The sequence below is a fragment of the Alternaria novae-zelandiae genome (genome assembly GCF_023758075.1).
Source record: "Alternaria novae-zelandiae strain BMP 2774 chromosome Unknown scaffold_12, whole genome shotgun sequence".
NCBI classification, from domain to species: domain Eukaryota; kingdom Fungi; phylum Ascomycota; class Dothideomycetes; order Pleosporales; family Pleosporaceae; genus Alternaria; species Alternaria novae-zelandiae.
In genome coordinates this window covers 183,861-206,016 of record NW_026056972.1, presented here as the reverse complement: position 1 = coordinate 206,016, position 22,156 = coordinate 183,861, and the positions used below count along the sequence as shown (strand labels likewise).

General features: G+C 52.2%; 11 protein-coding genes across 11 annotated transcripts; 3 read left to right on the top strand and 8 right to left on the bottom strand.

The window, feature by feature from the left end:
* Positions 1–465: 465 nt before the first annotated feature.
* Positions 466–1,848, top strand: J4E88_006238 (uncharacterized protein; the record flags this gene model as incomplete). Its single annotated transcript, XM_049399868.1, has 4 exons — positions 466–704; positions 765–1,087; positions 1,140–1,441; positions 1,501–1,848. 4 exons carry the CDS (start codon positions 466–468, stop codon positions 1,846–1,848), a joined length of 1,212 nt encoding a protein of 403 aa, XP_049254179.1.
* Positions 1,849–2,233: 385 nt separating this feature from the next.
* J4E88_006237 (uncharacterized protein) lies at positions 2,234–2,851 on the bottom strand (the record flags this gene model as incomplete). Its single annotated transcript, XM_049399867.1, has 1 exon — positions 2,234–2,851. One exon carries the CDS (start codon positions 2,849–2,851, stop codon positions 2,234–2,236), a length of 618 nt encoding a protein of 205 aa, XP_049254178.1.
* Positions 2,852–5,260: 2,409 nt separating this feature from the next.
* On the bottom strand, positions 5,261–5,878 carry J4E88_006236 (uncharacterized protein; the record flags this gene model as incomplete). Its single annotated transcript, XM_049399866.1, has 1 exon — positions 5,261–5,878. The coding sequence occupies one exon, from the start codon at positions 5,876–5,878 to the stop codon at positions 5,261–5,263; it is 618 nt and encodes a 205-aa protein (XP_049254177.1).
* Positions 5,879–6,516: 638 nt separating this feature from the next.
* Positions 6,517–7,682, top strand: J4E88_006235 (uncharacterized protein; the record flags this gene model as incomplete). The annotated part of the gene is made up of 2 exons (XM_049399865.1): positions 6,517–6,811; positions 6,862–7,682. 2 exons carry the CDS (start codon positions 6,517–6,519, stop codon positions 7,680–7,682), a joined length of 1,116 nt encoding a protein of 371 aa, XP_049254176.1.
* Positions 7,683–7,916: 234 nt separating this feature from the next.
* Positions 7,917–9,594, bottom strand: J4E88_006234 (uncharacterized protein; the record flags this gene model as incomplete). The annotated part of the gene is made up of 2 exons (XM_049399864.1): positions 7,917–8,896; positions 9,510–9,594. The coding sequence occupies 2 exons, from the start codon at positions 9,592–9,594 to the stop codon at positions 7,917–7,919; spliced, it is 1,065 nt and encodes a 354-aa protein (XP_049254175.1).
* An 18-nt stretch (positions 9,595–9,612) lies between these two features.
* On the top strand, positions 9,613–11,024 carry J4E88_006233 (uncharacterized protein; the record flags this gene model as incomplete). Its single annotated transcript, XM_049399863.1, has 3 exons — positions 9,613–9,788; positions 9,842–10,613; positions 10,665–11,024. The coding sequence occupies 3 exons, from the start codon at positions 9,613–9,615 to the stop codon at positions 11,022–11,024; spliced, it is 1,308 nt and encodes a 435-aa protein (XP_049254174.1).
* Positions 11,025–11,987: 963 nt separating this feature from the next.
* Positions 11,988–12,937, bottom strand: J4E88_006232 (uncharacterized protein; the record flags this gene model as incomplete). Its single annotated transcript, XM_049399862.1, has 2 exons — positions 11,988–12,311; positions 12,362–12,937. The coding sequence occupies 2 exons, from the start codon at positions 12,935–12,937 to the stop codon at positions 11,988–11,990; spliced, it is 900 nt and encodes a 299-aa protein (XP_049254173.1).
* A 768-nt stretch (positions 12,938–13,705) lies between these two features.
* On the bottom strand, positions 13,706–14,923 carry J4E88_006231 (uncharacterized protein; the record flags this gene model as incomplete). Its single annotated transcript, XM_049399861.1, has 1 exon — positions 13,706–14,923. The coding sequence occupies one exon, from the start codon at positions 14,921–14,923 to the stop codon at positions 13,706–13,708; it is 1,218 nt and encodes a 405-aa protein (XP_049254172.1).
* A 395-nt stretch (positions 14,924–15,318) lies between these two features.
* On the bottom strand, positions 15,319–16,324 carry J4E88_006230 (uncharacterized protein; the record flags this gene model as incomplete). The annotated part of the gene is made up of 2 exons (XM_049399860.1): positions 15,319–15,627; positions 15,677–16,324. The coding sequence occupies 2 exons, from the start codon at positions 16,322–16,324 to the stop codon at positions 15,319–15,321; spliced, it is 957 nt and encodes a 318-aa protein (XP_049254171.1).
* A 456-nt stretch (positions 16,325–16,780) lies between these two features.
* J4E88_006229 (uncharacterized protein) lies at positions 16,781–18,841 on the bottom strand (the record flags this gene model as incomplete). Its single annotated transcript, XM_049399859.1, has 1 exon — positions 16,781–18,841. One exon carries the CDS (start codon positions 18,839–18,841, stop codon positions 16,781–16,783), a length of 2,061 nt encoding a protein of 686 aa, XP_049254170.1.
* Positions 18,842–20,465: 1,624 nt separating this feature from the next.
* On the bottom strand, positions 20,466–22,030 carry J4E88_006228 (uncharacterized protein; the record flags this gene model as incomplete). Its single annotated transcript, XM_049399858.1, has 3 exons — positions 20,466–21,421; positions 21,473–21,922; positions 21,982–22,030. The coding sequence occupies 3 exons, from the start codon at positions 22,028–22,030 to the stop codon at positions 20,466–20,468; spliced, it is 1,455 nt and encodes a 484-aa protein (XP_049254169.1).
* Positions 22,031–22,156: the final 126 nt, after the last annotated feature.

Here is a 22,156-nt window from a genome sequence, read left to right as displayed (position 1 = left end):
GGGTATATATCCTCCGCCAGCCACCCATTCTTCCACATACGACCATAGGATCATGAAAATTAGGCTTCCCGTCCGCTCAGCCATATACAAGCATGATACCGGCGGATTAGTAGTTAGGTGGGTGACCACTAGCGAATCCCCGCTGTTGTATGTTTTTGCACTTTTTTTTGCCATCCTTTTTGCTCCCAGGTTCGATGACCAGAGGCACCCCGGAGACGACGAGCCTACTACCCAGGAACATGACAGGCAGCCTCTGCTACCCTTAGAGAGCTATGTCACTCGTTCACAATAGGTTCTTTTCAATTACAACAGCTCTCACGTCGTCGCCCTCAACATTGCAATAACTGTATTGTGGGCAACCCCTCGACCTACTACATACCTTTTGCTTCAATCTTTGCTTCAAAGCAGCTCGTAAGGTCAGAGAGGAGCTCAGAAGTCTACTAACCTGATGATTCTTACCTTGTCATGTTCAAACTCGCGAAGTCGCTCTTTCGAAGGCAACCATGGCCCCAACTCAAATTTCCGACATCGGGTTTTGAAGTCGTCAGCGACGCGGTACTGTTCGAAGAAGAACAGCTTGCAGAGTTCCACAGGGGTGTCTACTATCCTGTCAACATAGGAGACGTCTTCGCGTCAAAGTACCAAGTAGTAGGCAAACTTGGTTTCGGTGTTACGTCAACTGTCTGGCTGGCCCGTGATCTAAAGCAAGTTAGCATTCGGCTATCATGCCAGCTACCTAGGTGTCTGTACTAACAGCAACCCAGCCGTCATGCCTATACGACGTTGAAAGTTTTCACAAGAGCAGGAATGGACGAGGATGAGTACAACACGTACAACACCTTAAGCAAAGGGAATGCTTCGCATCCAGGATACCATCACGTCCGGACAGCCCTCGACGTGTTTACTATTTCCCGGCAAGGCGGCGATCATCGATGTCTTGTCCAGAAACCAATGTGGGATAGCTTCAAGGACCTCTTGAATAGGAATTCCGCGCACCGCTTCACGGACGAACTGCTGAGAGCTGGGTTGTCGCAAGTGTTCCTCGCTCTCGATTACCTTCACACAGAAGCTAATATCGTACATACAGGTACGTACGGCCTAAGACATGTCTGCCCGCAATTTTATTGACAAGAACGTAGACATAAAAGCCGACAACATCCTCATAGAAATCGAGGACCAGGATATCTTAAAAGCCTTTGTCGACGCCGAAATGACAAGTCCCTCGCCTCGCAAAGTCGTAGACGGCAAACCAATCTACACGACACGCCAATTTGGATTGCCGAAAGAATACGGTCGTGTTGTCCTTGGAGACTTCGGCTCTGCAGTTCGCGGCGACAAACCCCAGATTCACGATGCGCAACCAGATGTCTACCGCTGTCCAGAGGTTATGCTGAAGACGGAATGGGGTTATCCAGCCGACATTTGGAATGCGGGAGCGATGGTATGTACCATCTCAAGCCTGAGGACTGCGAAACTAGACATTGACGGAGGTGCACACAGATTTGGGACCTATACGAGGACAAACACCTCTTTCACGGCATCGACCCAATCGAAAAGCGATACCTGACTAGAGCCCATCTCGCGGAAGTAGTCGCGATGCTGGGTCCGCCGCCGATGGATCTGCTAGAGAGAGGAGCGCGGAGTAAAGAGTTCTTCGACGGTGGAGGGAAGTGGATGGCCGAGATAGACATACCGCGAGGCTTGACGTTAGAGGGATCGGAAGAGAATCTAGATGGAGAGAAGAAAGAGGAGTTTCTGCGGTTTGTGAGGTGCATGTTGCAGTGGAGGCCTGAGGATCGGTGGACGGCGAAGCAGTTGCTTGGGCATCCTTGGATGAGAGGGGATTAACTCACGCTAGCTCAATACATCTCACCACAGCCGGCAGCCACTTTGCAGGCTCATGTGCTCGTGGAAGCTTCCATTATCTGCTGTTGTTGCCATCCATGTCGGCGCAATCTTAGAGACTCCGAGAAGCGCTCCGACTGCAATTGAGTTATTGAGTCCGGCCGTGCGTTGCGCCGAGCCGCTCATAGCAAATCTCAAGAGTTGAAGATTCCGGTCAAAGATCACGAACAACTGTACAATGAGAAGAAAAGCGGTGTATGGATGAACATTATCATTTCCAATTCTCTATCAGGTCTATAAACAAGAAGCTATGCAAACGCTCAAATGCGATGTAAATATGTACAATATCGAACGATCTCCACCAGCTCAGCATCTACCAGCTCAGCATCTAAGAAGAGTAGAGGCACTTGTAGCTGGGGTCCTCCTTAAGGGCCTTCATGGTGAAAGGGGTGCAGCCCTCAGAGCCAGCAGGCTTGTCAACACCAGAGAGCCAGATCTTCCAGCCACCGCCGACAGCGCCGGGGCAAGCCTGGAAGCCAACATCGCCGGAAAGACCGCCAGCAGCGAAGACGAGGTTACCGTCGTCATCGATCTTGAAGGGGCCGCGCTCCTGATTCTTGCCGATGGGCTGGACACCAGTGGAGTAGCGGACGTTGCCCTGGCCCATGCCGCTGCGGTCGACGTAGAGCTGGAGAGGGGGGTTGAAGGTGTAGATGTAGACGCTGCCGGTCTCCTCGTCGAGGGTGAAGGAGGCGTAGTTGATGCCGTTGGTGACGTTCTCGCGGTCGCCGTTGATGGCGCAGGTCTTGTTGTTCTCCGAGGGGGTGTTGATGAGGAGGCTGCCGTTGGCGGCCTGGACGGCGCCGTATTGGATGGGGGTGGCAGAGCGCAGAGACATCAGGCGGAAGACATCGCCGGCCTCGGGGCGAGGGAAGACGGACGCCTGGGGAAGGGCGGAGGAGATGGCGGCCATGGAGGCGATGGCGGCGGCGGCGGTGAACTTCATGTTGATGGTTTGAGGTGGTGTTGTTGGAGTGTTGGAGTGGTGGTTGTGGTGATTAAGTATTAGTGTAGAGTTGATGAGTTGATGTTTGGATGATGGCTTAAAGACAGCAGCATCCCATCTCTCTTATATCCAAAATGCCATCTCGTATTTTCTCCCCTTGTCCTACATCATGCCTGCCGTCGGCGAGGCTGGACAGTGCACACACCCTCGGCGCCGACGACCAAAGTGCAACGCTATGACTTCATCCAGTCAAAACACGAGCCCAAATTATCGTATCCCCAGTTTTGTGACCCTGGAATGGCCAGCACCGGCTGTGGCGCGCCCCCCACCCATGATGCGCTACGGAGGTTTTGGGCGGAAATGACGCATAATTGCCACGGCATAGGCCCGAAGCCCTTGGCGAGTAGCCGGGACCGGTAAAGCGCCACCCCTTGTTCGATGCTGATTGGTGGCGGTCTCTGCCGACCCACCGCTTAAAATAGAGACAGCAATGTCCTCTCCAGAAAACATTCATGCCGAGGATATGCCTTCGAGACTAACGGTGTGAACATTCGCATTGGGAGACAGATGTGGTCGCCTTCAGTCGAATACGATGGAAGATCACACGACGATGTTACTTCTCGCTCGTAAAGGTGGGTTGCAGCAGCGCTGGCAGTATTGCAGCAGTCCTTGGAGAACCCTTTCGATAATGTCGTCAATGCAAAATCTCGAAAGCCGGCATCGTACCGGCGTATTTCGTACTTGGGTGGGTAAGCACTGGGGCATCCCCGCTGTTGAATGTTTACGCTCTTTTTTTAGTACTTGGATCGGATCTCGGAGGGAGAAGCAGGAAGCTCCATCGAAGGTCTTCTCTTGTCTTCCGCGCTCGAGCCTGGATGGTCTTCTCGTGAGGGAGGTGGATATTCGGTAACGGTAGTTGTCATCCAACAACCTTCCTCCGCACTGCTTGGACCAAGACTTAGACAACTGATTCACTGTCTCGATGTGACTCCGTGCTCTGAGTTCTAAGCTTCTGGTTTAGCATCGCATTAAGCGTGTGTCATAGAGTCTGCGTGGATGTCAAAGAAACAGGGCTATTCGCACACTTCGTTACTCCATCTCACCAGAGCTGCACTCTAGTCAGGTACTTCTTGCCGAAAGACTTCGTCTTCATCGTATGTGGAATACCTCCTCTGATCCGCCCCGAGCTTTGTGCATTTGCACCGCCTCGCCGTCCATGATGCCGTGTACGTAAGCCTGGCCAAGGAACCAGTAACCATCACCTTTCTTCCGTAGGATGAAGGGTCTGTTTCCTCCTCTGAGGACTACAACGATGTCTTCGGGTTGCATGCAACGCGGTCCTATACCCATTTGCCCAGTCCCGGTGACGAAGAAACGGCGATTTCTAGTACTGTTCAAGTAAGAAGCGTCGAATAACGACTCTGTCTCTCCCTGGTCAAAGCCTTTCGTGATCCTGACTCCACCTGAGGCTCCATCAATTTTGTTCGAGGTCAAGCTCTTAAGATAATCTAGAAGTACCTGCAGATCACTCGACTGTGCACGTCGTCCACCCCAGGTTGCGTCAGCCACAAGAGTGAAAGCCGTGGCTAGATAGAGCTCTTCCCGACTTGCGACGTTGCAGTGGCGCAAAACTGTACCCATGACAGAGATCAGCCACTCATGGAAGTCCTCGTCGCTATTGTAGGTACCTCCTAGGCACGTGGCGGTCGTTTGACATACTTCATCGACCACTATTCCTTGGAGAAGCAGCACTCCTTCGCCAAGAGAAACATCATGAAGTAAAGATGGCGCCTCGAGGCCGCCACTAGCATTGTGATGGATAGGTAGATTTGTAGCGTCCCTAATTTCTCGTTGCAGATCTGGCCGAATGGCCCATGTCGGAAACGATTGGCAATCGTCTAACACATCGAAGTGGTGATTGATCAGGCCAAAAACTTGTACATCGCCTCTCTGACACAGAGCATACCGTGTAGCATCTCGCAACACGCTAGAAAGCGATTTTGTATAGTCAACCTCAAGCAATGCCGCTTGGCTGCTTTCTAATAATGTTTCTTTGTCCAGTAAGCCCAAAATGGCAAAGATACCATCTTTTGGCTCGGTCTTTTCAAATAGTCCAATGGTCACGAATATACTGGCTAGATATTCGCACCTCGAAGCGAAACGAGAGTCGGGGTAGATGATGTCGAACATCTCAGAGGCACAGCGCAAGCCAACGCTACTCTCAAGGCTACCAGGAATGAATCGAATTTTGTACATGAGCCATGCTGCAGCTCGTACTGTATCGACAAGATCCGAAGTATAAGTACCCCAATGGCAGGTATTCGATGATGCAAGGATCGCTTCTTGAAGCACCCACAAACGTCTATAATCGCTGAATTCAACTCGACGTAGAATGGTGGACGTATAGTCTTACCTGAACCAGTGGTGATTGAAAAGAGCTTCAAGAGATTCGAAATCAACATCCGCGCTAAACGGTTCGTTTGAGGATACAATGGCACCCGAATTCTCATTGCGGATGGTTTCCCACACTAGGGTGAAGTCTGCAGTCGCGGCGCGCATGTCGTCCGCAACGACTTCGAGAGCCTTCATACCTCTATCAGCCATATCTTCGTCATCTTCGCCAAGGTAAACGAGATTGTGCTTCGCGGTGCTGTATACGGTCGCCATGAAAGCTACTTGTGCACTGCGTTCTGTCGTCGATGACTGATCGATACATATGGCATCAATCCAGAGTACTCGCGGTCGGTCGCTGAGTCGCATGCGCCTGACAGCGGCCTCCGAACTTGCCGGCACCTCTACCAGATGCCCATTGAGCATTATAGTCGACGGATTTCGCCGAGGTCCCCAGCAATACGATATCGTCTCGTAGCATGGCACCGGATCGTCGAGAAGCGAGATGCGTTTTATGGTACATTCGACGGGCTCACCGAAACTTGCGGGCGCAACCTCCAGAACCCGTATCTCTCCTTGCGATAAAGGGGGCGCTTCGTAGGGCGATAGGGAGCCGGCCGCCGTGGGCGTGGACATGGTTGCGCTTCTTATATAACGTTTGCGTGAACGTACGCCCTCAAGGAGGTAGAAGAAATGCTGGAGAAGGGATGTAGGATGAAAGGTCGCAGATCTCCTTCAGCAGACCGACCAGGCTGAAGCTCTTGGCTTCTTCCTACCAATCGCGCAACGTCTCCAGCCAGTCCAGTGACAGCGGGGCAAGCCACAATAAGCAATTGTCAACTCATGACGCTCGATGAGATCCGATCCAGCTCCGTCCAGGGCAGCCGTAGGCTTCGCCATTGCGATGGCCGAGGCCTCTCGGGGTTGACCTTCAACGAGACGCGACTGCCGGGCACTACTCTGGAGGTACGACACCTGGGCAGTCGACCAAAGACGCTAGTCCGTGAATGGCCTAGTCAGCTGCGGGGCATCTTCGGGACCCGCTACCATCAGCCACTGTCACCATACCACGCCCGGCTGGACACGTCTTAGTGCTCGCTTGAAAAGGTCTTGCCCTCCAGAAAGATCACGAACTATGGCTGCAAGATTTTGGCTATGGCTCTGTTTGGCCTGTACGTTCGCTGCTGCATCGTCCACCACGACGAGACTGAAGTACATCATGTATCTGACAGGGTAAAGCCAGAGCTTGAGTACTACATGAAACAACGTCGCTGATGATTATCAGGCAACATAACGTGGTGCCAGAGCGAAATCTGGTGTCAAACATTACTGATGTGGCCCTCGCCTTCATGCGATCTGATACCTTCAACAATCCAGAGCAAGATGAATGGCCGCTCTTCACTACCATTGAAGAAGTCCGGCCCAAGTTTGCGGATGGAATGATTATCCAAGTCGCGATTGGCGGATGGGGCGATACGGATGGCTTCTCGGCAGCGGCCAGAACAGAGGAAAGCCGGAAGCTGTTCGCTAGCAACGTCAAGGCTATGCTCGATGCGACAGGCGCTGATGGTGTGTCGCACACGAACAGGCCTAATGAAAGAAGAAGCTGACCTCATAAGGTATCGATATGGATTGGGAATACCCAGGCGGCAACGGCGAAGACTACAAAACACCTGGCCATCTCAACTCCAACAAAGCTTGGGAGATAGTCGCTTACCCCAAGCTACTGGCAGAAATTCGCTCGGCAGTAGGGCCTGAGAAGACTATCTCAGCAGCAGTGCCCGGTCTACCACGCGACATGCTGGCCTTCATACCTTCCACCATCCCCGCCATCATGGAGTCAGTCGATTACCTGAACATCATGACATACGACATGTTCAACCGCCGCGACAACGTGACAAAGCATCATACCGGTATCCAGAACTCACTCGAAGCCATCGATGCATATCTCGACGCCGGCGTACCGCCTGAGAAGGCGAACTTGGGACTGGCATTCTACATCAAATGGTACAAGACCGCCGCGAATGCGACATGCAGTGTCAATCCAATCGGCTGCGCGACAGAACTCATGGAAGACCCTGTTACAGGCGCTGACCTAGGGAAAGCTGGCGCATTCTCATGGCACGACGCCGTTCCTGAAGAACTCTCCGCATCATATGAGCGTGCGATGGAGAACGGTACGTATGACGAGGAGGGTGGTGGACAGTACTACTGGGATGCCGAGGAAAACTTATTCTGGACCTGGGATACGTCTGAGGCTATTAAGCGCAAGATGCAGATCATCATGAAGGATAAGGGGCTTGGTGGTGTGTTTGCATGGGGATTGGGAGAGGATGCACCGAAGTTCGAGCATTTGAAGGCAAGTAATGAGGCGGTTGCGGCGCTGGAAGGGAATGAGAAAGGGCGTAGAGAGACGTCTGGTGAGAGGAGTGAGCTGTAGTTATCGAGGCAGGATGTGTGAAGATGGGCTGTCGGCATTGCCCAGGTGTGCAGAATGCGCTAGCTCACGATGGGTTTAGCTTCAGCAACCGGCAAAATCTCGGGCGGGAAACGTAATAACCGGCCTTCGCCGCTGCCATCCTGACTCCGAAGTGACGATACCCCAACCTTGGAACACTCTACTGTACAATGTGACCTTCCGCATCACCCTCTTAATTCCTCCAATTCAACCACCCTACCTCCTTCGCGACCGGCCCCAAGAAGCTTGCCGCCAACCGTGCCCATCCATGTCCTCAACCACGTCGCCATCGCTTCCTGCCGTAACATCCTCCAGCTTGCGCTTCCTGATCGTTAACGAGGGATAGCATGTTTGCTCGTTTCCGTGTACTTGGGATCTGCTATTTGCCACAATGATACTGTCGTTGGCATCCCCGATGACGCTGTCGACTTCCTCTGCGACGCCGGCCACGTCGTCTCCGAAGACGCTGTCGATGGTGTCTGGTACCTCTTCTAGAACGGGGACTGCGGATTGGTGCATGGGGTTTGGGATATCTGGCTGGTCTTGGATGTCTTCATCGGGAAGCATGATATCCTCTTCGTCCTCGCTGTCTGGAACTTCGAAGCCATGGGAAAGTCCTAGTATCTTTGCAAGAGCCTCTCGTCCTATGGGGAGTCTCACGATGAGTGAAGGTCTCATGGCTGTCGCTGTGCTGGGCGTCGGCTCATGCTGCATTTCGCTTATCCATTTCAGGGTAATATTGATATAATCCAGGGCGGCAATCATACAGGCGTCAAACCGACGCCATCGGATGGCACAGTCGCTCATACCCGCTATCAGCGCATAGTAGGCGATGACTGCGCATAGCATACCGCGTCCATCCTTGACACCTCCATCTGTTTCTTGATGTAAGAGACAGAAAGGCGATCTGAGATGGTTCGCTTTCCGCAGTAGAGACGACGCAGATCGCGGGTATAGTCGAAGTGTATTTGCACCATTGTAGTGAAGCTGCACCTCGTCGCGGAACACGATCGATGGTTCACTTCCATTGCTATCAAGGAGTATGTACGCCCATACGGGAACCGACATCCCATCGCTCTGCTTCCGGTTCCCGAGAAAGATCCTCAGAGCCTTATGTCCTTGTAGACTTGCCTGGTCGAATGTGGGTGTAGCAGGAGAGAGCACTTCCTCTATGACTGTGAACAAGCCGCGGCGGACTAACGTGGCGTTCAGTCTGTTGATGCAGCGCTGCCATCGTAAGGGCAGAGTCGCTTGAGTCTCCTCCGCAGTTGTCATTGGCAGGCGATACAGTACTATTGTTGAACTTTGATATCTGGGAAGGCGAGAGCAAATGCAAAATCAGAGCCGACTGAACGCTAGTGGTAAAATCGACGCACAGATCAGGCCTACAAATTCCGTAGCAGCTGGGTCGTCATACATCTAATCGGAAGACCTCACAGCGCTGATGCGCTGACTGCGACATGCTCAACGGTGTGCGTGGTAATGGAAAGCTCCCAGGTACTCAGGTACTGATAGAGTATGTTCGCAGAGTTGCACCAGCATGAACTGTACCCAGGAGGTACTCAATGTCGTCCACAGAAACAAAAGCTCAAATAAAATACAGCGAATACCTCCCGGGTACCTCATGGCTAGGCTACACCTTCTCCATCGAAAGCGCGCTAGAGCCACGCTAACCCCATTCATACAATGCAAACGCCGGGATCAACACAAAACAAGACGCGACAACCAACTCAGCTACCTTACACCGAAAGCACCTGCTTCAATCTCGGCATTGGTCTCAATGGAAAACCAAGTAGGTGCGGCCGATACGGCCCTTGCCGAAACCCAAGCCCGTGTCCCACTTCTTCATCATCTCCCTGTCGCCAAGGTCCGGCTTGTCGCCTTCGTTGACCATAAGAACGAGCGTCCAAATATGATGCCATTTCGTATGCTCTTCGGCACCATCAAGGATGGGAAGGATAAAGATTGCCAGGTGTGGATTCTGCTGCAGAACGACCACGCCGCTGGCCGCTCACCCGAGCAACGCTTCAACATCTTCGACCGTCTCGGCAAGCTCCGAGGAGGCATAAGCGCGGAGGAAGCGGTGAGGTAAGTAATTCCTGCTTTATGAGCTAATGTAGAACACGTACTGACCTCTTCAGACTTGTTCTTGAGGCAAATGCGTTCAAGTGCCTCAAGAAAGCGGGCACTATGGATTTGGACCAGCTCCGCGTAGTGATCAAGTACTACTTCATCTTCAAGGGCGTTAATACACCAGTGCCATGGATAGTCAATGGTTATCTCACCACTTGGCTGACTGCGGCATGCAAGACGGCTGGAGAGTACGCTGTAAAGGTGGCCGCGAACATTGAGAAGGAGAAGTCACGCGCCTCTGCTGCACAGAACGCGTACAGTACCAAGCCCTCTGTCTCTCAGTCTAGGCCAGAAGGAGATGGCTCAGTGGTGAGGACGCACGCTTCGCCCGCCCAGGACGTGCACGCTGTCAAGCGGTCAGTCTCTCAGTCTGGAGTAAGAGCTGGCTCGGTGGTGAAGGTGAACGGCCAGCCTGCAGTGGTCAGCCCACCCGTCAAACTGGCCAAGGCCAGGCGCACTCCGCAGCCCACCCCTCAGCGCGCTCCTACGGTCTCTATGATTCCCGCAGTACCAAAAGAACCGACCTTGTTTGTCCCCGAAGGCGATTCTCTCAAGAGGGCTCGCACCATGACCCCAGATCTACCCAGGAAGCGACTGACTACGAGCACACCACCACTGCGATCGACTCCTCCGACGGCTACAGTACAACCCTCGTCCTCGGCAATGGTCAACACAGGCCAAGGTTTCCTCATCCACTCGGACCCCATTGAGGCGGACAACAGTGACGCTATGGACACTTCGCGTACCTCATCAACACGCCGAGACTCTACAGAGGTCCTCGTAAGTTTCCCCTGATCATCTAAAACCCGTTGTATACTAACAGGCTACCAGGTCGAGAAGAGCCCCAACTCGCAATCATCCATTGACTTCCCCGACTTCCCCGACGCCTATCGTAACGCCCTCGACAAGAAGAGCAGGTGCAAGGAAAACATCATGATCAACAAGGAGAAGCAGAAGGATGTGCGGGATGAGATCAAAGCTCTTGAGTCGCAGCTAGCCGACATGCAGGTGGAGGGGCGGGAACTGAAGGAAGAGAACCGGCGCATTGTAGTCGAGATGAAGCATCTTCAGTCGTCACTCACCCCGAAGGAGCGCGCTATCTTCGTTCTTGGAGGTGAGATGATGATGAGAGCGTCGAAGTGGGGAAAGAAGGGTGCAAAGTCTGAGACCGACAGCAGCGAGGAAGACTAGTGTACGCTTTGCTAGTACGGCGTTAATGGCTTGGACGGGGACTTGTCTTGGTACCGTGGTAGCAGCGGCAGTAGCAGTACGATCAGTATGACGTTCGCAGACTACGGAGACTCTAGAAGTTGCTGTAATCACGTAGCTATCGTATTGTATTCCACACGGTAGTGTGTTCTAAAACTTTCCTACATCGTTCATGCGTCCCAACTACAGCGCCACAACGCTCGCGTTCCATCTTCAAACTCCTCATCCAGTTCCTGACATCAGGTTTCCAAAGGTCTGGACTAGCAGGTCTGCTTGGTGTCTGAAGCGCAGATCTTGGCTTCGCGTCGCTGAGCATTGCCAGGCAGCTCATCTGCATGCTTACTCCGCGACTTCGCCTTTCGCTATTCGATGCTTGTCAATCATCAGGAGCATGTTGGTATTGTGACGCCTCAATGAAGTCTAAGGAAGAATTTGTTGATAGCGCGATGCTTCGGCCTATTCGATCGTTGGTCCTCGTCATGGAGCGAGTTTCGCGCTGCCAGTCGGTGCAGGCTTTCGTTTTGGCAGCGAGGGTAGTGGTGTTTAATGATGAGGATAGACGTGCGGTCGAGTAGTTTTATACGCGTTGCTTCCCGTGACTCGCATGAGTGCGCAATGTGATAGTTCGGCTGCCGTCCACTAGTACTGCGATGTTACGTAGCGACGTGCCAGCCACGACGTCCGCAACCCAAATGATATCCACGCGACGAGATCTGCGCGAATAGACGAAGTCCCGAAGTAAAGTCTGAGAGAACTGGTGGCCGGTATTGCGATGTTCTTCGCGCCTGGGTATCAATCGCAGAGGATCGGAGTTCCTGTCTGGCGACTTGTCGTCGTAGACTGGCTTGCGTGACTACTCGTAGAGCGATGCATCCACTTCCATCCAAATCGTTCGTTCCAAAAGATGGCAGTACGCCGACATCAGGCCATGAATCGGCTTTGAGCTCAATCGAGTCTGGCAATCTTTCTTGCGGTGTCGAGGCGACCCAGCTCGTAGGCCTCTTCCCTCGACAACACATTCCAAAGTCGGTCCTTCGCGACCTTGGCTTGATGTCTCTCAGCGATGAGCAACTCTACAGCTTCCGCCTCCATATTGATTTGTTTCTCAATCTCCGACCTCTTCCGCTTTAGGTCCTCTATTCGGTTGTTATGGCGCTTTATGTTGGTGCAGGCGGTCTCCATTCGGTCTTCGAGATCAAAGTAGCGGTCGATTGGGTCGAGTGGTTCGATCAAAGTTGCACCACTCAATCTTCGTGATTCACCATCGCGCTGCATGCTGTTAGATGACATGTGTTACAACTGTATCCTTCGTAACATACCTTTGCGTCGTAGTCGGTAGTGCTGCATGGCGAGGGTAGCTGATGGACTGATATCGTTGACTTTGAGCGGGCTCTTTGACTTGGAACGACCTCTGAAGGTTGTTGAGGTTCAACCAGGGCTTCTGGTGATTGTTCTCGACCAAGATGTTCGGGGACACGAACTCGTAATTTGACGATTTTGGATGGGGCCTCACTACCGAGCATGGCTTTGAGTAGTCGGTTTTGTTCAAACGTAAGTTTCGGTTGGTATCTCTTCGTCAACTTCTTTCTCGCGAAATAGTATGTGGCCAAGGCCTCCAGCTTCTCCGGGGTTGTGGCAAGCTTGAACCAGGCACAGGGTTTCGCTTTCTCCAGAGCCTCTTCAACGGTGATGACTTGAGGCTTGGCGTCACCCTCGGGGTAGTAGATCTGCCAGATGAGGGACGTCGTGGCCTTGTCCAAGTAGATCCAGACATCAGCTTTCTCTCCCGTTCCACGGATCTCGCCATATAGTAGCGCTGTCTTCACAGTATTTGGTATCTCGTTTTGTCTCATCCAATTGAGATCATTGAATGAGAACCCGTCGGAACAATCCATGATTTGTTTGTGGGGCTGGAAAGGGCTGTGCGGGCTCTGAATAAGTACGGGAAGCTTGTAGAAGGATTGAAGAATAATGTTGTCTTGATATCAGAGCTTCGAGTACAATAAGATATATTGGAAAGTACAAAATAGAAATCGTGTCAATCGTTGTTCAGACCGCTCTTCCCTTGGCGCGATGTGGGTCGTTTACACCTGCAGGTGTTCGAACGTGCGTGACGTGGTTGGCGTGAACGCAATCTCGCGTAGGCCACAGATCTCGATAAGACCCAGGTTTACCTTCTTCGTACGCACTGGAAGCGGCTGGGGTAATATTCGATCGCGAGGACGCGACGCGAATTTACGTTGGGGAGCCAAGAGTTTTACCGTTGGCGCATTTACTGATTACGTCATGCGTCATCCAACTTGCGGGGGCCACTAGCTGATTCAGGATTCCTGAAACTCAATTCACAGCTCCTCCAGTTTCTCCCCCTTTCCATCGACACATTGCCAATTAATTTGAATCAAAGCGTTGAGATGTTGTAGAGAGTCCATCTGTTACCAGTTCTACTTCTGCGCATGCGATCAATTCGTCTCTACCGGTAACTTGAGCTACCTGGGTATACTCCTCGGGCCACGTCCATCTGCAGCTAGTCATCCCTTGCTCCTCCCAGGTCATGCGAAAAGAACGCAGGATCTAACCCCGCCATTTCTCTAACCAACCATCAAACATGCAATTTTCAACACCACCAAGCAGTGCGTCGAGGGTAGGTCCGTGCCTCCCGGAGACTACTCCCGCCGTTGACGCTTAGTCTCCATCCTCCGTCCAGCTTCAAACCCAAAGTCCAGATGCTCATCTTTATCTAGCTGAATCTGCAGCTGCTTCTTCTCCGCTCGCACGCGATCTTTCTCTTCTTTCAAGTCGCCCTGTCGGTTGCCAATCGTGTTGATGTCCGCTTGTAGCCCCGCTACTTGGTCCGCAATACGTACACGCTCCGCCTCCATGTCGCTGATCCTACTATCAAGATCTTCTTCCCGGGCTTTGAGCGCAATGTATTGATCCATCATCGTCTCGCGGTCGATGTCGTCCGGGCGCGCGCCGTCGGTTGGTTGTACTTGATCTGCTTCGTTGTTGTTACTAATGGGAAGGTCTCGCATCTCTTCATCTTCAGGGCGCTCGTGAAGGGAAGGCTGAACCGACGCGAGGAACGGGGAAGGTGGTCTGGAATAGGATGAGAAGTTGCTAGATTCCTCGCGAGGAGCGCTGTGCTTTTCTGTCTCAGGCTGACGGTCGAGATTTGAGCCCGAACTGTGCCTGCGCTTGCGAGTGTCCCTACTGCTCATGCTCTTGGGACGGGATGGCGCGCGCGACACCGGTCTTGATGGCGCTAACGGAGCTGCATACGAAGGTTCTCGTGGGTCTTGGAATTGCGAAACGACACTCTGATCGCGACCTCCAGTAGGCATGACCGATGAACGTCGGCTTGCTGCCTTGTTGGCTTGCGTCTCGTTGTATATGGCTTTGTAATACTGACACACGCGCATAAGGGCCTCTTTGAACGGGCCAGACGACACCGGATACTGCAGTTGCATATCGATACCTCTACGGATAAAGAAGTACTTCGCGATAGCTGCGACCGCATCCTGGTCTTTCGCATGCTTGAAAGGCGCTGAAGCTAATGCGACGTTCTGAACCGAGCCCGGACGCACGCCGGCCTCATGGCCTTTTGCGCCTTCGATAGTCTGGAAGGTTATCATCCGGTAGTCGTGGTGGCTCTTCTTCTTGTTGTGGTAGTTGAGGGTCCAGTAGATCCAGAGCGAGCCTTTGCTCTCCATCATGTCGCCATAGAGGAGTCGCTCGGGCGCTGCTTCGGCGATCTCGTTCTGAGGCTCGAAAGTCGCGCGCTTGTAGGGTAGGAAGTTGAGGAGTGGCGCGTCGTCGCCAAGGTCGCGCTTGAGTTTAGCGTAGGAAGGGCTGTCGTCGGGTTGGGGGGATGGGGCGGACATGGTGGTGAGAGTCACAATGGCCCGCGGCTTTGGAGTCTCGGGATAGATAGAGCAAATGGTGCAAAAGCGGAAGGAGCGCCTACTGCAGTGGTCAAGAGAAGCGGTCATATACTCGGAGGGATACGCTAGTCACAAGAGCGTATTAGTCGCTTCTGAACCATTCACTACTGCTGAATCATTCTTCTGTTATCAAATGGGTCAACGTTGCAACGAGGAATATCTTTTCTGCCTATCTTTTGACCATGGATGAATTGGTATCTTGCAAGTACACAATGCATTGTACGTTACAAATTATACAAGTAAAGCGCTACGTAGCCTTCTGGGTAGGCTATGCTCCCCAGGTATTCAAGCGTATCGCTAACAAAACAGGATAAAGAGTCCTTCTTTCTGGGACATCAATCGAGCTTCCGACGCTTCACTTCACGCTCCATCGATCTACCCAGCTCAAACGCGTCCGCAGCACTCAACCCTTCCACTACCTGTTTCCGGCGAATCTCGATCGATGCCCTTTCTTCATCATTGGCCCGGAGCTGCTGCTCCCTCCGCTGAAGTTCTTCTTCCACCTTCTGAAGATTTTCTGCGATCTCTTGGCGCGCAGTCTCTAACTCAGTCTTCTCGTTTACTAGCTTGTTGTTGGAACTCTGGAGCTGGATTTCCTCGTCGAGAGCCGCGAGGAGAGTATCAACCTGCTGGGAATTCGAAGTCTAGAGAAGTTAGCACTAGTACAAGTTCAAGGTATCTTAGCCTGCTTACGGGGATGTGCGAAAGATTCGGAGTGACTATTGAGACCGAATCTACTGGCTGCTGAGTAGGCTTAAGAAGGTCATCTGGTGGATCGCTGAGATCGCTACCATCACCTTCTCCGAGTGTGTCTGACTGTAGTTTTTTTGCCTCCTCCTCAAACTCCCAGCAAACGACTCTCAAGCTTTCCAAAAGCGTCTGAGTTATCGGTATAGGTATCTTCAGCTCACTGGCGCGTCCTGTCTCTGTCTCTGTCTCCGTCTCCTTCGTAGCGAGAGCCTTCAGATAGTAGTACTTCGCCAATGCCACGTGTTTGTGCTTCGTCGCTTTCTTGGGGTTGCGGAACGCATCGGCGAGTGTGGAGACCGTAGTGCTGATGTTGCTCTCGTCATACCAGACCAAAGCCCCCGTATCGGGATGAAATGAGTGAAATCGAACTTCAGCATGTCGTTTTTCGTTGATGGGTGGATAAAGAAGTACCCAAACTTCTTGCTGCGTCTTGCTTTGCTTGTCGATGATATGACCGAAACGTATTTTGAAGGAGATGGCGCCAGGTTCATAGGTCTGTGGAGACTTGATTACCTCGTCGTAGGGCGCGTTATCGAGCAGAGCGCCCAGATTCGCTTGGATTTCGGCTAGGTTGTCGTTGGCTACAGTCATGTCTTGGAAGTGGATGATTATACCTAGTTACGTTCCACCTCTCCCTGCTGAATTGATCTGATTAAGTAGTGTTTGGAGACTGCAACAAACGCGTTCATTGAGTAGTTTGTGTGTGCGAGTACATTCCTGCTGCAACAAGAGCTGACAAGATTAGTCTAGATTGCGCGCTTGTTTGCATGGAGCTTGGATCCTACCAGAGTCTACCTAGACAGCAAACGCTTGACGTGGACGCGCTGAGTTGAGCAAAAGAAGTAGGAGCGCGCGTCAAGCTACTATTTCTCGCATAGCTATCATGACAGTGTTTGTATCCCTGCTGCTCCGTCGCTACAGTCACTATATCACAACAAACACACTGACGTCCAGGAAGTGAAAAGACCATGACCGCGTCACCCATTCTCACGCGACATTCAATACCATCTACCATCTTGGCCTTAGCCCTTCTTCCGTCACATCGACCTAATAGCCTCTCTTCCCGTATGAATGCTCTTGCCTCTTCGACCATTTCTCAAATCTCACCTTGTTACTATCGTCAGCACCATCCACTCCGTCTTCCCAGCGCGCCATCTCCTCGTCTCCAAACTGGTTCTCCTTCTCTTCACGGCGCTTCACTTCTACCATCTCCGCCTTGATGCTGGTTTGATGCTGTCGGAGTTTCTTCAGTCGAATGTAGTGATCCTCGATGTCATGAAGTGTCTTTTCGACGCGACTATCAATGACCTTCTTTTGACGCTGAAGCAAAGATGTTGAAACAACCGAACCACAAGTGGAGCTAGGACGGCGGTTGACGATTGAATTGCGAGACCGTTCTGCTTTCCTCGATGTGCGGCGCTCACGACGATCTTTATCTACTCCCGGAAGAGAAGCAGTAGCAGTACGGAACGCTCTCCACTCTACATCGTGCCGATGTTTATCAGGGAGTGGCTCTGTCATCGCGAGGTGCGTCAAGCTCGCGCACTCTTCATCGGGCTTTGAGGCGTATTGATCCGAGAACGAGTAAATGGAGTTGTCTGTACCACTAACCAAGCTGCCCTGGTCGCGGTTCGAAAAATGGTCCATGTTTTTGTAAACAGAGTACACCGAGCTTTGCGGCGACGATCCTCGCAGCGGCCAGTCAATTGCATCCGACATGGATTGGTTGGTCTCCAGCTCCAGCCGTTTTTCTGATCGCGCCTTGATAGTCAGAGCATTCGGATGCAGTTTTAGCTCTTCAGTCATTGTTTTCAACCACGAGGAGATGGCATTGCGCGGAGGTGTCGAGCTGCGAACTGAAACTTCTTCGTGCGGACTACGGGGACGTGATAGGGCTGGTCGATCGTTGCGGAAGAAGGCAGTGATGGGTTTGCGCCCTCGTTGAGCTGAGACATGCGAAGATGTTTCGGCTGCGAAGCCTGACATTCGGGAAGCTTGTCTCTTGTGTCTGGACCGCTGCAGACTGGAAGACTCGTCGTCTGCATTGCTATTGTCGCTCTTGCCAAGGTTAAAACCGGACGCATCGATGCTGACCTGCGGAAACTGCTGGACCTTTGCTACACCCGGCACTTTCTCATAGCCTGGGGGACGCCGTCGATCAAACTTCGTAGGATATCGTGGAGGTGGCTCCTCATCGTATGTGTATCCCTCAGTGGAATGCGTCGGTGTCCGAAGGTCTGGCGCATAATGCAGGCATAAGCTAGTCAGGTGCTGGACGAAGGACCTGTTCAATGGGATGAAGTCATGGTGAAAGTTCTCCACTCCCGCCTCTACCGCCAACAGGAAGTAGTACTTAACCACGGCATACAGTTCGTCTTTAGTTGCAGCTTGTTTGAAGGGAAGTTTTGTTGCGACCCTCTGCTCAAATATAGCCTCATACCATGTGACTTCCACAACGTCATGTCCTCCATGTCCGTGTCTTTCATCGACCTCCATGATGAACTTAGGGCCGATTGAGGAATTCGCATTCGGACTGAGGTATGCATACACAGGGTTGCCCCACTTCTTTAGGGACCTTTCAGTGTAGGTTCCAAGTAGCAAGCGCAGATTTGCTATAGACGATGGCTTGCTATGTCTTGAGAAATCGATGTCGCTCAAACCGGGAAGCTTTGCAAGGAGAGTTGCCGAAATGTGCTTTCGGAGTGCAGCGATTACACCAGGACCTGCAGGGATAGTCTCGAAGTGATTGACGGAGTCCTTGTCAGGTAAAGAAGTTTCCTTGGACGAAGGTGTAAATTCCTCATCCGATTGCGAGTCTCCGTCCTTTCGTATGGAGCAAGTGTCTTGTCGAACTTGATGAGCTGTGCGATGCGAACGAAGAACTGGCCTATAGCCCACGTCCTCGTCAGGATATATGAGGTGATCGAGAGACACATCGCCGGCGCCCGGTGGGCGATCAGAGTGGCGATTGTCGAAATCTCCATTCTGACGTTTGTTGTAGTTGGAGCTGGTTGCATGCAGAGGCTTCCGACGTATTGGTCTGACTGGCTCGGAGCCAGAACTGCTGGCTATCTTTGGAAGTCGTCCTGGTGTGCTGGAAGGAGACATCGAGGCTGGAACGCGTATGCGCAGTGATACGGACGAATTTGATTTGCTGTAATCTGCAGAAATTTGGTGGAGGGGCCTCTGGTTTGGGGTTCGAGATAAGATATCGCCAGTAGCAATGACGTTGTGGTTTCGCCGTCAAGGATGGGCTGGAGGGTACGAGCTGAGAAGGAGGCTTCTGGGCCTAATAACCGTTGAAGAGATTTCCTTATGGCTTCCGGGAAGAGGTGTAAGGATAACAGCGAACAGTCAGGCTTAGTATCGGGGTGTGCGACAGGTTTCTGGCGAGTCGGAAACGCTGTTGACTTTACGTTATCAGCTTGACTTACAACACGAGAGAGAAAGAGGGTTTATATAAGGAACGAAGAGTCTAAGCCAAGTGCGCAAGACGCCTTCATTGAGCTGGAAACGGCGAGAGTCGCCACACAGAAATCCCTTCGTTTCCACTTTCGGGTCGCACCCCAAGTCTCGAGTGCGGGGGAGAAGCCCTACAAGGTCCGTGTTACTCATACTAGACTGAACCCCACGGGTGCCTAGAGCTGCGTCAAAAAGCTCACGCGAACTTGCAATGCAATGCTAGTCCGCGTCTCGCGGAGTATTCTCGACACTGCTGCCATGAGTCACAAGTTAATCAGGACCTTTGATGACGTGGTTAATCCGGAGGTGTCGAAGACAATAAAATGGAAAGAAGATCCGTACTTCGAATAGGGAACGCGAAAGACCATACTATAAAAAGTACAAGTTCCAAAAAGCTCGTCATTCGATGCAGCGTTGTGCACACGCAGGATACCTGGGGTGAAAAGAGCTTCCATCGTGTGCGTCTCCTGGGACAAGGTACGCTTCACGTTTTCCTTGAAGATGGAGATTCTTCCATACCCTTGAAGGACATATTAGACCTCCGCTGAGAGCAGCGAGTGTTTGCAGACCAGTGTCTTTCCGTAGGAATGCTCGCAGTATCCAAGCGTTTAGTGCGTGCTGTAACGACAACCTTAGCTTCCAGGAATAACTCTTTCGAGGAGCAAATTCGACTTGAGGTCTCTCTGCTGCTCATGTGTAATGAGCCTTCATATCGTGTAGTTCTCCACAGCACATGTCGTGATTTCGCCATGGTACTGATCTATTTGATAGACGCTCAAATGACTAGGATGGCGAAGAGTAACCGGTGTTGCGCGGCGACATGGAAAAACACCTCGAGCTGTTGGAGGAGAGTAAGAAGCTCCGCATAGCGACGATTGAATGCAGAGTGTGAGTTTCGTTGGGGGCTGGGGAAGGTCCATCCATGGATTAGATCAGTCCCCTGGCACGTGCACCTCCTATAATCGATGACGCGTAGCGCCTTTCCTTTTACGCACTAGCTCGTTCCGGTTGCTTTCCGCCGTCCGGAATCGACATCCTGCCCGCGCCAACCCGATTGTTATTGTTCCTTTCATGAGGCACTAACATGCTCATACATTCCGTCTGTACACATCGCAATGGCAATTTCGGAAGGTTATAGATCGTATATCTGGTAATAAGTCGCTATAGACGCCGCGTACGTATCACATGTTCACCTTCGAACAACGCCACCTGCAGCTTTCCTCTGAAACCCCTTCTACCCAAAGCATGCACCGGCCGCACGGAACCGCGATCAGACGACTGCAATCTCCGCATGAAGCTTCTCGTCCTTCTCCATAGCCGCCGATGCCGCCGCCGGATCTTGCAATGCATGCGGTACCAATTGATCGCCAAACAGCTCGTCCATCTGTTCCAAGGTCTTGCCTTTGGTCTCCGGATAGAAGAACCAATAGCACAAGAAAGCAACAATATTGAAGCAGAAGAAGACGTAAAAGTACTTGAACTCAATTGTGCTGAGTGCTTGGGGAGAGAACTGGGCGAAGATGAGGTTCACAACCCAGTTTGTAAAAGTCGTGATGGCGTTGCCAAGGGCGCGGCATTCGATGGGGAAAATCTCTGCAGGGTAAACCCACGAGATGATGCCAAGAGGTGTGTAAAAGAAGGAGAAGAGGAAGTTCATGGCCACCATACTGCGCAGCTGCGCGCCATTGTTGGGGTCGAAGTATTGCCCTTGTACTGCGTTGACGAGGAGAGCAGCCGCTAGGCCCGCTGCCGATATGAGAAGAGGCTTGATACGTCCAAACTTGTCGACTAGTGCCAGTCCGATGGTACACCACACGATTGAGAGAGCACCGCTGATACCAATAATCATGAGCGACTCTTGTGTCGATATCCCGAGGATCTCATAGATGCGCGGGCCGTAGTAGTTGATGACGTTGATACCGGAAAGCGGACCGAATGCTTGCACACCACAGCCCAGCAAGAGACGCTTGCGCCAGGAGGTTTTCGTAATGATCGAGAGCCAGCTGATATTGCCCAGAGCGCGGTCCGCGATAATGACGTCACGGATTTCGCGGAATTCTAGATCGATTGTCTCAGCGTCGTGGCCCCTTCGGAGCTTGTTGAGCGAGGCCATGGCGTCTTCATGTCGATCTTTCTCCATGAGCCAACGAGGAGACTCCTGCAGGAAGAAAATGCCAGCAAGCAAGACGAGACCAGGTACGTTCTGGAATGCGAGAGGAAAGCGCCCTGAGACATGTTAGGATGAGAAGGCAGCGACTCATGTCTAGGTCGACTTACATGAGAACTGAGTGCTGTTGAAGGAGCAGCCATAGCCGAGCCATTGAGCCACGAAGAATCCCCAGCTCAGCATCCACTGCAGCAAACCAGAGAGAGTGCCACGATACCTTGCCTCGGACAGCTCACCAGCGTACATAGGGATGGTCGAAGTGAGCTGACCTACTGCGACTCCGCCGATGAAGCGACCAATGATGAGCATAGCCATGTTAACAGCACCTGCTTGAAGAGAACTGCCCAAGATGGAGATGACCGCTCCTACGAAGATAGTCCAGCGACGGCCTAGCATGTCCGCGAACAGCATGTTGAAGATGGTCCCGGCGATGGCACCACCTTGGAAGGCGGACACAATACCACCGACAACATCGTCCGAAGGGTCGTTAAAGTACTCTTTGAAGGTAGGAAGGGCGATGGTCGAGGTGATGATACCAGAGTCATATCCGAAAAGGAAACCTGTAGATGAATCAGTACCCAGCTTGTGAGCTCGTGCGCTTGCCAGGTGGAAATCCTACCTCCAGTCGCCAGAAAGATTGCGCTAAAGACCGTTACAGCGACTCCCATCTTGAGCGATGATGTGAGATAGTGTGTGGGGAAGTGGATCTATCGCCATGCGACACCACGACTTATGTATCAACGGACTGTGGTTCCATTTCGCGTCCCTTTTTACCCCGGACTCTACTGCCCCGA